The sequence below is a fragment of the Phalacrocorax aristotelis genome, chromosome 2 (genome assembly GCF_949628215.1).
Source record: "Phalacrocorax aristotelis chromosome 2, bGulAri2.1, whole genome shotgun sequence".
NCBI classification, from domain to species: domain Eukaryota; kingdom Metazoa; phylum Chordata; class Aves; order Suliformes; family Phalacrocoracidae; genus Phalacrocorax; species Phalacrocorax aristotelis.
In genome coordinates this window covers 715534-728517 of record NC_134277.1, presented here as the reverse complement: position 1 = coordinate 728517, position 12984 = coordinate 715534, and the positions used below count along the sequence as shown (strand labels likewise).

General features: G+C 46.7%; 1 protein-coding gene across 12 annotated transcripts in view; it reads left to right on the top strand.

Moving 5' to 3' along the window:
* Nucleotides 1–12984, top strand: part of MAP4 (microtubule associated protein 4) — a 167532-nt gene that overhangs the window by 111733 nt on the left and 42815 nt on the right. For 10 of the 12 annotated variants that reach the window (XM_075082085.1, XM_075082087.1, XM_075082084.1 and 7 more), the window contains one exon: nt 592–4986. The exons of the other annotated variants lie outside the window; for them this stretch is intronic. In XM_075082085.1, the coding sequence (XP_074938186.1) occupies nt 592–4986 (4395 nt within the window). The remainder of the gene's footprint in view (nt 1–591; nt 4987–12984) is intronic. 12 annotated transcript variants of the gene reach the window in all.

Genomic DNA, 12984 nt, shown 5'->3' with positions numbered 1-12984 from the left:
TTAAAATCAGTGGCTTGTAGCTAAGGAAACCTAGCGCTGCCTATAATGGAGTACAGCAAATGACTTCTGTTGAGAGGTTCTGCCTTCCACTGCTTCCACCGGGGGTGCCCTCGGAAAATTAGCTCTTTTGCTCCCCCTTCCCCGTTATGCCCCTTCTCTTCCCCAGTCTCATCTTTCCACTAAACTTCAATTTTCACATTTTGGAAGGATGCCAGCTAGAGATATAAAAAGTGTATCCGTTATCTTGTCTTGCTACGACAAAATCGATCCTTAATGCATTTTTAAAAAGCCATAGCATGTCCTTACAAGAACTCGTGCTTTTTGGTGGGGTAAGAGCATGTATCGGGAATTACGTATTTTCAAATAGCATTGACGTATTTATCGGTAGTAGTTTAAACGGGTTTTGAGTTTAAATGTCTATCCCAACCTTACTGAGGTGGCTTTAGAATTAGTGTGGTATCAGTGCTGGAAAATTCTGCATATATGACTGTGTGGACTGCTTTAGATGGCTAAAATCACGTATAGAGTATATTTATTTTTTTACAAAGCGAATAGTCACTTTGATGTTTGAGCAGGCTTCCTGTATTCCAGGTCTACCTACCGCACAAGTAAGGCAAGCTAACAAATCAAGTGAACGCAGGTTTGGCAGAGCAAAACCTGCACCAGTGCCTATTACAGATGTACCAGAGGAACGTCTAATAGGTCTCCCACAGCAGAAGAGCACTGACCCAAAAGTAGACCCCTATTCAGTAGTGGAACGTGGATGTGTTGCTGGAGCAGCCCCTCGCACAAGGGTTTCGCTTAAAAAGGCGACTGAGCAGCCATCCAGCATGCTGTCAGAGTTTGTGGAGAGCTGCAGAGACGTACCAAGGGAGAGCTGGGACTTGGAAGGTTCTCTGGCCATTGTGAAGAAAAAGAAAAAGAAACCGAAACAAAAGAGAAACCAGCTCCCAAGAACAGTGGAGTTCTGGGATGAAAACGTAGCAGTCCCCAAAGCTCCTAGAAATTCCTCATTTGCTCTTCAGTTGCAAAAACCAGATGTCTGTCCCGCAATGCCTGCTGAAGCTCGCAAAGAGCAGGCAGTTGCCTCAGGAAGCAGAGTTTCAGATATGCCGAGGGATGCTCAAATAATAACTGGAAGCCACATCCTGGAGGAGCAGCGTGCCTTCTCGGTGGCAGCACCAGGGCAGCGGGCCCCAAGACCCAACGTGCCATTAGAATCTGTGTTAGGTGCAAAAAAAGGGGACGCCATGAGAACAGAAGAAATGAGAGGTGACGGCGTGATGTTGCAATCTAAAGGCAAAACAAAAGAGGTTCCCTTGCAGCAGGGAGGCAAGACTAAGGCAGGGGAATCTGTTACAGCACAGGTGCCAACCAAGCCCATGGAAAGAGATTTTCTTGATAAAAATGAGAAGAGGGAGTATAAGGAGTTGACATGTGCTGACCTGACACCATCTCTTTCAGAAGGGATCAGTCTAAGCAAAGTAGAAACTGCTTTAGAGACCAAACCCTCAGAATTGCTCCTTTCTGATAAAGATAAGGAGCCTAAATGCACGTCTCCCAGGTGTGGAGCGCTCGGTGACGCTGCCCACCGTGAGCTTCGGGCTTCCAGGGGGTCACTGGAAGAAGCAGCAAAGAAAAGAGGTAGTTGTGAAAAAAGCAAAGCTGTTGAAAGGGAATCCCTCCATCAGCCTGCCCCTCTAGAGGCTGCCGCCCCGTCGGACAGGCTTCCTACCGGGCCAAAGGCAGCTGATGAAACTAAAGCAGTGTCCTCCGATAAGTGCGTGGCCCTTGACTTGAACTCTGCAGGGGGAGTGTCGGAGACTCCAACAGATAATACTAAAACCCCTGTCACACCGTTAGCTTTACCAAAACCGGAGGAAGTGGCTGCTGTGCGAAACAGAAAGGCTGACAGCTTTTCGGAGCAGCCATTTCTTCTGTCAGCGAAGTCTGGCGCAGCCAGTCCTCCCGCCGCTGCTGAACCAGTGGACGGAGTGGTGGTAGGAGATTCCCCTGATAGAAACAAAGGGAGAGGATTTATTGCGTTAGAGCAGCAGACTGGAAAAGATCCCAATATTGCACATGGGATGGACAGACCTAAAAAAAAGCGTGGTGAAGGGAGAGTAAAAAAAATCAAAAGCTTCTCTGAGCAGATGCTGCTCTCGGAGGATGTGAGCAAACTCACCGATGGAGGGAGGACGGATGGGCCTATAAAAGAAACAACCTTCCCTGATAGAGGCAGAGGTTTTCCTGCCGGAGGACCTCTGTCAGGAAGCATTACACATGCTTATCCTGCGGACAAGCCAAAAAAAAGAGGTAGTGATGGAAGAAGTAAAAAAGGGGAAAGAGGTTTTTTCCAGCAGCCTTTTCTTGAGAATAAGACGGAGCCAAGTGGTTTTCCTGACCTAATTGATAAAACTAAGGAAGTTAGTGATAAGGGCAGAGCGAGGGGCTGTATCGCTGCTGAGCATCCTCAGGAGAATCCATCAGATGCAGCTGAAGTGCAAAGGCCAATTGAACTGGTAACAGAGAAGCCTAAAGAAGGCACTGGAAAAAATGAAATAGCCGATTTGGGTGCTCCAGAGCAACCATTCCTGCGGGAGAGTAGGCGAGAGGAAGCAAAGCATCTTGCTCTGGCTGACACAGTCGGCAAAACAAAAGAGGTAAATTTGATTAATAGAGGCAAAGAGGCTGGAAGTGCTTCTGCAGGCGAATCAGGTGTGGTAAGTTCTGATGCAACGCTGGTGGCAGACAAACCTAGGAAGAGGTGTAGTGATGGGAAAAGAAAAAAACCTGAAAAAAGTCCTTTGAGGCAGGCAGCTCTTCTGGAGGCTGGGGCGGAAACAAGCAATCTTCCAAGCAAAGAGAAGGTGGCTGGAAGCACAAAAGAAATGACCTTTGACAAAGATAAGGTGGCTGGTTTTGAAAGAGAGCTTTTGCTAGAGAATCTGACAGGTATAACCAAAGAGGTGCAGGAAAAGCCTCACATCCAGGGTGGCAATAGAGGAAGTTTCTCTAATCAGCTGGTTCTTTCAGGTCATAAAATAGAGACAGCAGAGCCAGAAATAGCCAACACTAAAGAAACTTGGCCCATGAATAAAGGTAAGGAACTAGATACGCCCGAGCCTCTCCCAGCGCGCAGGACAGATGCAGCTGTGGCGCACGGGGAGATGGTGATGGACAAGCCTAAGAAAAAAAGTAGAGATGTGAAAGGCAAAAAGGCTGAAAATAGTCTTGAGCCCTCTGTTGCACTGGGTCCAGGTAACATCCCTGCAGTAGGTGAAGAGGTGGGAAATATTAAACCAACTCAGTCTTTTGATAAAGGCAAAGAGGCTAATTCCAGTGCTTCAGCGAGCCTGCTAGGTGACCTGACTGATACTATGAAAGTACAAGCTCCTGCTGTACCTCTGGAGCCAGGAAAATCACACACAAGTAATAAAGAGAAAAGCAAAAAGATGGAGGCTGACTTGCAGCAGCCATGTCTTCTGGAGCATAAAGCAGGTGCAGAGACGTTTCCTCCTCGTGGCATGGAGATAACTGACAATTCTAAAGCAGAAAGTCCTGCTCCTTGCAGCACGGGGGGTGGACCTCCTATCGTAGAGCATCCGGCAGTGGCAGATCACGCTTTGGCCGCAGTTACTGATAGATCTGAAAAGAGGGGTTATGATGGAAGTAGTAGAAAGGCTAAAAATGCCTCTGAGCAGCCTGTTTTTCTAGAGCCAAAGCCTAAAAAGGCCTCTGAGCAGCCTGTTTTTCTAGAGCCAGAAACAAACAGGAGGGAGGTACAGCCTCCCCTAGGATCCGGGATGGGGTATGGAATGGCAGACATGGATTTGGTAGATGAAAACAGAAATATTAAAAACTTGCCCCTTTGGAATAATAAAGGAAGCGACTTTGAATCCTTTGCTCAGACCACAGTAACCAGCCCCGGTAACACTGGCAGTGTTCCTCCTGGCTCCCCAGAGCAGATAGGTGAGGGTGTGAGAAGTAAGGGGCTTCCTCCTCCTGGAGCAGTAGCAGAGGACAGCAGCAAAGAGCCTGGACCTGGTGCTAAGGAGGAGATACAGGCGCAGAAATCTTGCGAGCAGCCGACCAACCTGGGACACAGAGAGACTGGAAAAGAGGTTTCAAAGAAAGATGGCAAAACCAAAGAGGCCGATTCCCAGGATGGGAGTGAGGCAGGTAAACCACTTTCTTTGGACCATTCAGTTAAACAGGACATTAAAGCAAAGAAGGACGAAGTTCACCTTTCTCCTGGAGCAAAGGTGGATGATAAAGAAATTAGAACCACTGATAAAAAGCAAAACACTGACAGCGCTTCCTCAGGCCTTCCTCAGAAGGTGGCAGATTCAAAGAATAGACCGGCTTCTGTAGGTACCGAAGGGACAGAGCGACTAGAAGCAACCGGCCCTGCTGGAGAGAAGGGCCCTGGGTGCGTTCCCCCAGCGCCTGCGGCAATACCAGAGAGCAGAGCCGAAGCAGCCGTGTCGCGGGCTGCGGCGGGGGCCTTGGTGGAGGGTAAAGCTGAAGAGCCTGAGCTGGATGGAGGCAGGAAGAGCGAGCAGGGCTCGCTGAAGTACCCGGGCAGTTCGGACAATAAAGCGGCTGAAGCGGAGGCTGCTGGTTTAAATCTGACAGCTGCCCAAACAACCCAGATAGGTCCCAAAGAGAATGATAAGGGTCGCTCTCAGCCTGCAGAAGAGGATGCTGCTCACGGTAGGGAGGCTCACCTGACAGACGCCCCGGCGCCCAAGTCTGAAGATGGTAAACCTGAAGATGCAGCTAAAGAAGAGGAGCCTTGTGAGCACAAAGCTGTGAAGGAGGCAAAGAAAGAGAGAGTGAAAGCAGCAGAGCAGATGAAAGGCTACATGAGACCCACAAAGTCAAGAGGGGTGCCGCCTCTGCCAGCCAGGTCTGCTGCTCCAGACCGAGAGAAACAAAGGCAGCTGAAACCCGCTGGTATGAGCCGGCAGAGGCAAGAAAAAGGTGTGTGCTTGTGCCTTGAGCTAGCAGCAGTAATCCAGGCAGCTTGCGTGCAAGACCCTGCTATTTGTCAGTGCGTTGGCATGAGTACGTAATCGTTAATCCTATGTGGCACAAGCGAGTGTGGCATGACTGGTTTTTTGGCTGATCTTAAAAGGCTGTTAGTTCTGCTTGCCTGTCTCACAGTGCTAATTCCCAAAGTTTGAAGGATTGACGGCTTGGTCTGGGTTCCAGAACTCTTGATTTTTTTTTTTTTGGTTTGGGTTTTTCGTTTGTTTTGTTTTGTTTTGCTTGTTGATTCATTCAGAGTTAATTTTACATATGTATTGTAGAATATTTAATAAACAATCTTGCCACCCGAGACTGAAAGCGACCTTCACCTGCGGTGCAACAGTGAATCATCGTGATCACTAAATAGCACTGGATGCCCCTGGCGGGCCGGGAACGGGGTATTTCTGTGGTAGGAAATGTTCTCGATTGCTGTCATGTTGCGGGGTTTGGTGCTAATCCTGCCTTGGGCTAACTGCACCATCTACTTCTCCTGCAATTGGTTAACGACCTTATCTTAAGCTACCTTGAACTGCTACATCTATAAAATGTGCTTCCTTCTAGAACAGTACTCTTTACTAAAGCAGGGCTGTAACAAAGCAATAGCATTTTGGGACATTAAGGCTTTCTGGCTCTGAGACTGTGGATGGACCGGGAAGCGTTTTGGGCTGTTTACCTTGGCTGTTGTCCAGTGATGAAGATCCCCGTGCTCACAGGAAACGAGATGGAATTAATTTCATAGAATTCAATGAAGTTCATAGGAATTTTGAAATGGAAACTATAGTATGGATAGAGATGAAATTAAAAACATTCTTGCGCTTCTGCTCATTCCCAACCTGCCTCAGAAAGAATTGGCCGTATCCTCTGTGAATTGCAGAGGTAGCCGGGGAAGTTTATCCGTGCCCGTAGGTGCTCTTGGTTTTTTGCCTTGTCATCAGGCATGAAAGTTTGTCTCTGTTTCTGCGGAGCTCCTTGCTGCCAGTTTGCATGATGCAGCCGCTCACTTAACAAACAGAGCTCAAGTGCGCCTTAACATGCTGGTCAGGTTTTTGAGAGGTTTTGTAATTTTAATGAGTGTTGCATAACCTGAAGTAGTTCTATTTTAGTGGAAGTGGTGTTCTCTGCATGAACTTGTGCCTGCACAGAAGTAACGTCCTTTGGTGCATGATGCTACGAAATAAAGGGAAAGCTAAAGGCAGCATCTTTTTTTTAAAAAAAAATTCTTTAAAGCCTTTCCATTGTCTGCTAGAAGCCTTTATTTTCCTTCGCTAACTGCTGTATTCAAGGGAGCAGAATTTTAGTAGCAGATCCGTGCAAAAAAGAAAAGCTCCTCCTGAACGCTTTGCCCAGGTGAAGCGCGTACGGAGCTGAAGGATTCCTGGTTCAGAGTAGGACATCAGCGTGTGAGTAAGTTGGGACATACTTTGCATCTGTAAGTTGGCCTCACCTAAGTTTGCACGGGACTTTAATAACATTCGGTTGCTTTAATCCCTTCAGCACTTCATAAACTCACGGTTGCTTTTCTAAGAGAAGCTCAGGATGGCTGAGCTCGTTTTGGAAATGCTGGTTGACGTGTTCCTACAGCCGTTTACATCCGAGTGCTGTCAGGTGCGGGGCTGCCGCCGAGCGCTGGCAGCAGACCTGGCCGCTGGTGTAGCTTCGGGCAGGCTCATGGTGACGGTGCAACATCTGGGCTGAGCGACAAAGCGTGAGTTGCAGCGGACGAGCAGGGAAGCAGATTTGCTCTGTCATCCGGATATGTTACCGCCTTGACTCGCTTTCCACCCGCTGCCCAACTCATGACGAAGTAGCTGCTCAGAGAGTTGCAAAACACCAGCAAAACCCAGAGTGAATCCCTAAGTTGGCACAGTTGGTGTGGAAGTGCCTCAGGCTGGATCTGAGGATGAAACGGTGAACTCATGCATCGGCTGAACCCAAGTTAAAACCAGAAATCAATGGAGGGAAAGTGTAGAGCTTTCAAGACCGTGAACATGAGTGTGCTTGTTTACTGGACAGAGAGAAGGAGCTAAAGGGATGCAGGAGGTCATTACTGTAGTCCTGATTTTCACAGAATCGTGGAACGGTTTGGGTTGGAAGGGACCTTTAAAGGTCACCTAGTGCAATGATTTCAATTTTTCACTGCGTTGGAGGTGCCATGGACTGGGCGTGCCTTCTACATGCCAGTTCATCCTCCTGTTAGGATAACAATTCACTGCGCAAAGGCTTTATATTTTTATGTGTCACCAGAACTTGGCCAACGCTTCCTCTGTATTCGCCGGGCAGGACTGTGGAGCTCATACTTCACAACGTCTAATATCTGCCTGTGTAAGCCACTTCCCTTCGTGGTGGGCAGTCAGTGATCTGCTATCGGAATAATGCCTGTAGATACTTTGGGGAATCTTCTGCTGAAGTTCAAAACCCCGTTAGCCAGGCTCCCATGTCTTACACGGTGTGTTCTAGAATAACAGGACGGCTTTCCTAAATGCATCGGGCTCCTGTATGTGCTGCTAAAATAGGTACCAGCTTTGTGATACAGCTCTCCCGGGAGTCATGGCAACTGCGATGCTGCAGATTCCTCGCACTCACAGAAGTTGTATGTATCTTTTATAAACCAGGCCTGCAAACTTCTCGGGTTTTTTTTTCTAATTTTGACTTTGCAGCTTAGAGTTAAGAAATGTTGCATGTAAGGCTGTTTGTGCAATTTAAATTTAATCCCGTAACCACATCTCTTGGATTTATTTCAGCTTCTCATTTTTGTTGTTGTCGTTGTAAGAACCACCCCAGATTCTTCTGGAAAAGTATTTTATGCCTTTTAATGTCAGGAGGCAGCTGAGATGATAACCAAAACATGTCAGGCATTATCAGCCTTTAAAATGTGACCGAGCCTTTATGCTACCTCTTGTGTGGAATTAGAACTAAAAATGGGAATTATTTCTAAAAAGCAGGGTCCTAAAATCTGTACTTCCAAGCAGGCGCCCTGGCTGATGCAGGGCTGGGGCTCCGATGTTGAGGAATGGTTAACAGAGGAAACAATGGAAGATTTTAATTCATCCAGCATTGAGCCATTTGATTCAGATTGACTGCGAGCATCCCTCTTCCCTTTTACTTTTCAAACGGGGTTTCAACACTGAGACTTTGAAAAGATCTTTTTTCTCCAATTCAGCCTTAAAGAATAGTCTCCTGAAAAAAGAAAAATTAATTAGTTTCAGTGGCTTGGGCTTTGTGTCGCCCCATGTTTCTTGGTTTGCGTAAGGTCTTCAGGAAGGGGCTATCTTCACGTATGTCTCTTCTAGCGGTGCTCCAGTACGCGATGCTGCGGGCTGTGGTGCGGGCAGAGTGAAGAGCTTATTGCGTAGCCACGTTGTGGTCTAGAGAGTTGCGCTTCTGAAGTGTTCTCCCGGACACGGGCTGGAGGGGCCTGTCGAAGTGGTCATCTGAGGCTTAGTCCCCTCTTTCCTCAAAAGCTTCTGTCGCAGCCTCTGCCGCTGCCTTCTGTGGGCGTCCCTCCAGCGCCCGTCATTTCGGCGGAGCTGACGACAAGCTGTCTTTGCAGCCCATTGACACAATCGCCATGGGTAATACGGTACATATTTCTCAATACAACAGCTCTAAATCCCTCGTGTGTAAATAAGATACATTTAAAAGCAGGAAATGCCATCCCTGCTTAATTACAACATTTGCTTTTCTTCTACAGCCACAGCGAAGCCCTTTCTCTAAATATTTTCTTTTCCCGACTGGTTTCCATTATACTGGTGTCGTTATAACGTTAAGGCAGCTTAGCATTTCCACAGTAACCTTTCATTCACGTAATGCCTGTAATTCTCCTGCAGGACCCCAAACTGTCATTGCGTTTGTCTGATGTGAGCTGATGGGCTACGCGAGCGCGATGGGCCAGGGGACTGGCTGGCTGCGTGACTGCATCCAGGTGCCTGAAATCATCAGCACAAACACAGGCGGGGACGAGCACCTTGTAACAACAGTGGCGCTCTAATAAGGCTTTCGGCATGGTCAGAGTAATGTCGTATCGCAGCTCGTTCATTAATTTAATTTATCTTATTTTATTAATTTAAGACCTGTTATGTATCCCAGGTATGAGAGAAGTGAAAACCAAACAGCAGCACCAGCCAATTCCCATGTCAGAACTAAACGTATTTAGGAAGCAGCAAGAGAACTTGGCTGTTATCTGCTTTTCCCCTAAAGTTTTGCACTTGTGTGTTTGTATTTGATTCTACTTTAACAGAAGGTTTTGCTGAGGTATCGGTTCTACCCAGAATTAAAAGGTGAGTTGAGCTTAGAGGACGATTTTGCAGATACCGGGTGTTTAGAGGCCTGGTTGTCTTCTGGCGAGTCAGTGCATGGCTCTGAATATGTCCTTCGAAGGGTGGCTCAGCACAGTTGTAACTGACCGCGTACGCCCAGCTCGTCTTTTCTAGTTGGTTTTGCACTGTGTTACGTGATACTGGCTTTTTCTCTTGCTGGTCGGTCTCATGCAGCAGCCACTTTCAGCTGGCGCCCCACGCTCTTTGCGTAGGGCTTGCTGAGTTTTGTTTTCTTTATTTTCTATTCCTGCTCATCCTTGACACTCTGCTTTTCAAGAAAAGCTGGGAACAAAACAAATATACCTCTGTTTGTAGATTCTGCCAGATCAAGAATGTTGAAGACATTTCCTTAGTGGTGATGTTTGATTTTCGGGGATATCTGAATTTCAAGCCTCATCTTTGCTGGCTGATGTCGCTGGTTCATTGCTTGTGTATCGTTCAGTTGGCTTTGCTTTGCCTCTTCTCGGTTTCCACTAGCAAATACTCCTACAATAACCAAATTCTGGTAATATTTTGAGTTGGAAACGCTGAGTGTGTTTCAGTTCTGGTTTTGGTTGATCTCTAGGATTTTTAATGCATTATATGTAAATTCTAAAGTAAATGGGGTTTGGTCTGTAAATGGCCAGTCCTATAAATATGAGGCTGCGTTTGAGCATTGCACAGCTCCGCACCTTTTAAATGTTAAGCTTTTAGTGCAAAGTTATGGAGGCTGGAATACTAAATGCTCTGGTTCACCTTTTTATCCTCTAGCCTGGCTTCTTCCAGGCCGCGAGGTGGGACTCTGAGTTCAGCGGGTGGCGTCAGACTTCAGGCTTCGTGTGTTGCTGCTTGTTTTCCACGCAGTGAGTGTTCGGCCAAGCAGCGCCCGTGTGTGTGTGTGATCATAGAGGCGAGTGAGCGTATAAATTGCACTTTTACAGTCCTGGCTTTTGTAGACAGAGCGTATCCTGGTGGTTCTGGTCAGTCCGATCACTGACTGCTATTGGTAATAACACTTAATTAGAGATCATGTTAGTTGGAGATGCTGGCGAGGAGCAGCTCATCATTCTGGAAAGCGAGGTTGCCTTAGAAACCGGTGCAAAGGATTGCACAGAAATGATTGTGTTAGATTAAAAAAAAACCAAACCCAAAACCAGCAAAGGCATTAGGAGGGATAAGTAATAGCTTCGGGAGCGAAGCAAAAATAGAAACACTAGGCTGATTCATCTGCCGAGGCTGGAAGCTTGCAGATTGGGTATTAAGTCGTGACGTGCTGATGCAGTGATCTTAGCCTGCTCTGGTTACGGGCACGGCCTCAGCCCGGGCAGCCAGGCTTCACCTGGTAAAGCCCAGTGAAGCGTGTGGGCTTTGCCCTTTGCTCAGCACAGGGGTATGTCTTCCCTTGCAAAACACTCACGTTCAGAGGTACAGTGTAAGCACCAAAATATATCTAAGCAGCTCGGATAAGTGACTACGGATGTGTTTAATGTTGGTACTGAAACCTGTGCTGTATGTGCTCAGCTTCCCTGACAGGTTTATCTGGGTCGACTGCACCTGTACGAAAAGACAGGATTTAATGATGACAAGGGATGTGAACGGGTGAAATACAACCCCTTTCCTTGTGAAACAGGCTGCTCTCACCACTGGAAGGTTAGGAGAAGCTCCAGGCCGTGGGTGAGTCTCTACGTCCAGAAGCTGGACCAGGGTCTGACCTGTAAGAGCTTATAACTATTTCACTGCCATTATCTGACACATCCTTGAAAAGAAAGGTGGTGGAGAGCCAAAAGGATTGTGAAACCCCAAATTTGATTCTTGAAGAGCAGGAAATCTTCTTCAAAGTTGCACTAAGGGTAAAAGCCGTGGATGGGCTTTCTTTTAGGAAGTCTCTTAACCCAAGTCCTCTTTAGCATGGGCCCTTTCTCATTTGCATTGTTCTTCAAAATCTGTCCAAGTCCTCTTGTTTTCTGAACATCCTCCCACCCTTTCCTACAGATCTTTCATTGACTAGTGCCACTTCCCTTAATTCTTTAGAAAACTTAAGCTTTGTCAGAATCTAAAGGAAGAACTGGGACCAAAACTCTGGTGTTGGGACTACTGGTTGTGTGTTGAGTGTTGGTGAGTTCTGGTCTTGCTGAATTAGCACAGCAGCCGTGGCATAGCTCCAGAAGCAGAATATTAATAAATTTAAAGAAAAAGAAAAAAAGCCTTTGGCCAAGGTATGGGCTGGGGCACTGGAACTGAGAATGGGTGCCTGGGAACAGCACGCTATAGGCGGGGTGAAACTGTGGAAAAGCTCACGGTGTTACGAACTCTACGTTACCTCCATTAATGTCCTGAGAGATTAAATATTAGATTTAGAGATTTTTCGTAGCTAAGCATTCTCCGGCTCCCGAGCATCCCAGGTATTGAATATGGTTCATTTCCTAAATTTAAAAAAGTTATTAAATTAGCAACGGTGGTTGTTATGGGCTGTATATTGACATTGCAAATCTCTTCTGTGATACTGGGCTCTGAAGTACCTGCCCCTAAATCGATGCGGGTTTTCTCCAGTGTCTATTGTAATTGGTAGCTGTTTGCTTTAAAAAAAATCAAAAATCAAATAAAAATCTACTAGGTGGTTTCAGGTAGCTTTACCAACTTTCCCTCACTGCCAGTGAAGTGCATTAATTGATCTCTAATGGACTGAGATTTGCTGCAAAAGTCGTTTTTTGGAATTGGTTGTGTGGTAGAGGAATAACAGTAATTCCGTGGGATTAACTGGCTTCAAGGGCTGCCATTTTGGGGAGCAGACCTATTGCTTCCAGAGCGAGCAAGTGCCTGCAAGCATTTAGTCCTGCACCAGTTACGAGAGAGAAGGCAGGCCTTGAGCTAGGGTCCCGTTTTCCACTAGCAAGACACCTATGAATATTTTAAAGTACAGAAAAATCGTTGAGGCCTTTTGAGAAGTGAAGCTTGTGGGTGGAACTATTCTGGTTAATTAGAGGGTGTCGTGAAAGATTCAGATAACTTACAGTTCCTTAGTCATTGTTTTTAAATATAGCAGTGTCTTAAATCCAAAGCTTAAATACAAGTCGATAAATGTGTGGATTGTAGCATTTCTCAGCAGCAGGTTAAATTCAGGGGGCGTAGTGTAGCTTGCTGTCTCCGGGTGTAAAAATACATTTATGCTCAGTTAAACTATAGCAGGGAGTCCTTTTACTGCATGAGCTGTAAGGACAAAGTTTCCTCCTGGACTGGAGTATATTGATGTCTGTAATAGTCAATGTCTGTAAAACCTTGTAACCCTGGTTTAAAGGTGATTTGCCTCAGTCAAGGGTTAATCTGTGCCAGGCACTGAAGGAAAAACGACAGCTCTGCAGTTTGGTGCTAATGCAGTAGCAGCAATCCAGATAGCGGTGGCTGAGTGGCGGGAAGCGAGCCTCAGCACTCCTGGGTGGGCTCCCAGTTTAACCAGGGAAACAGAGTCCAAACTGAGAATGGCGGTCAGAAAAGCCTTGTTGAGGAAGCTGGACGCAGAGGCTTCGCAGGATGGCCGAGCAGTGCGCTTAATATGCCCTGAGGCGGGTTTTGACTAGACCAGCACAAAATGTGAAATGCTAGGTGTAAATTAAGTGTGACAGAAAAAACGCGGCTCAAAAATGGTATAGGATATGTA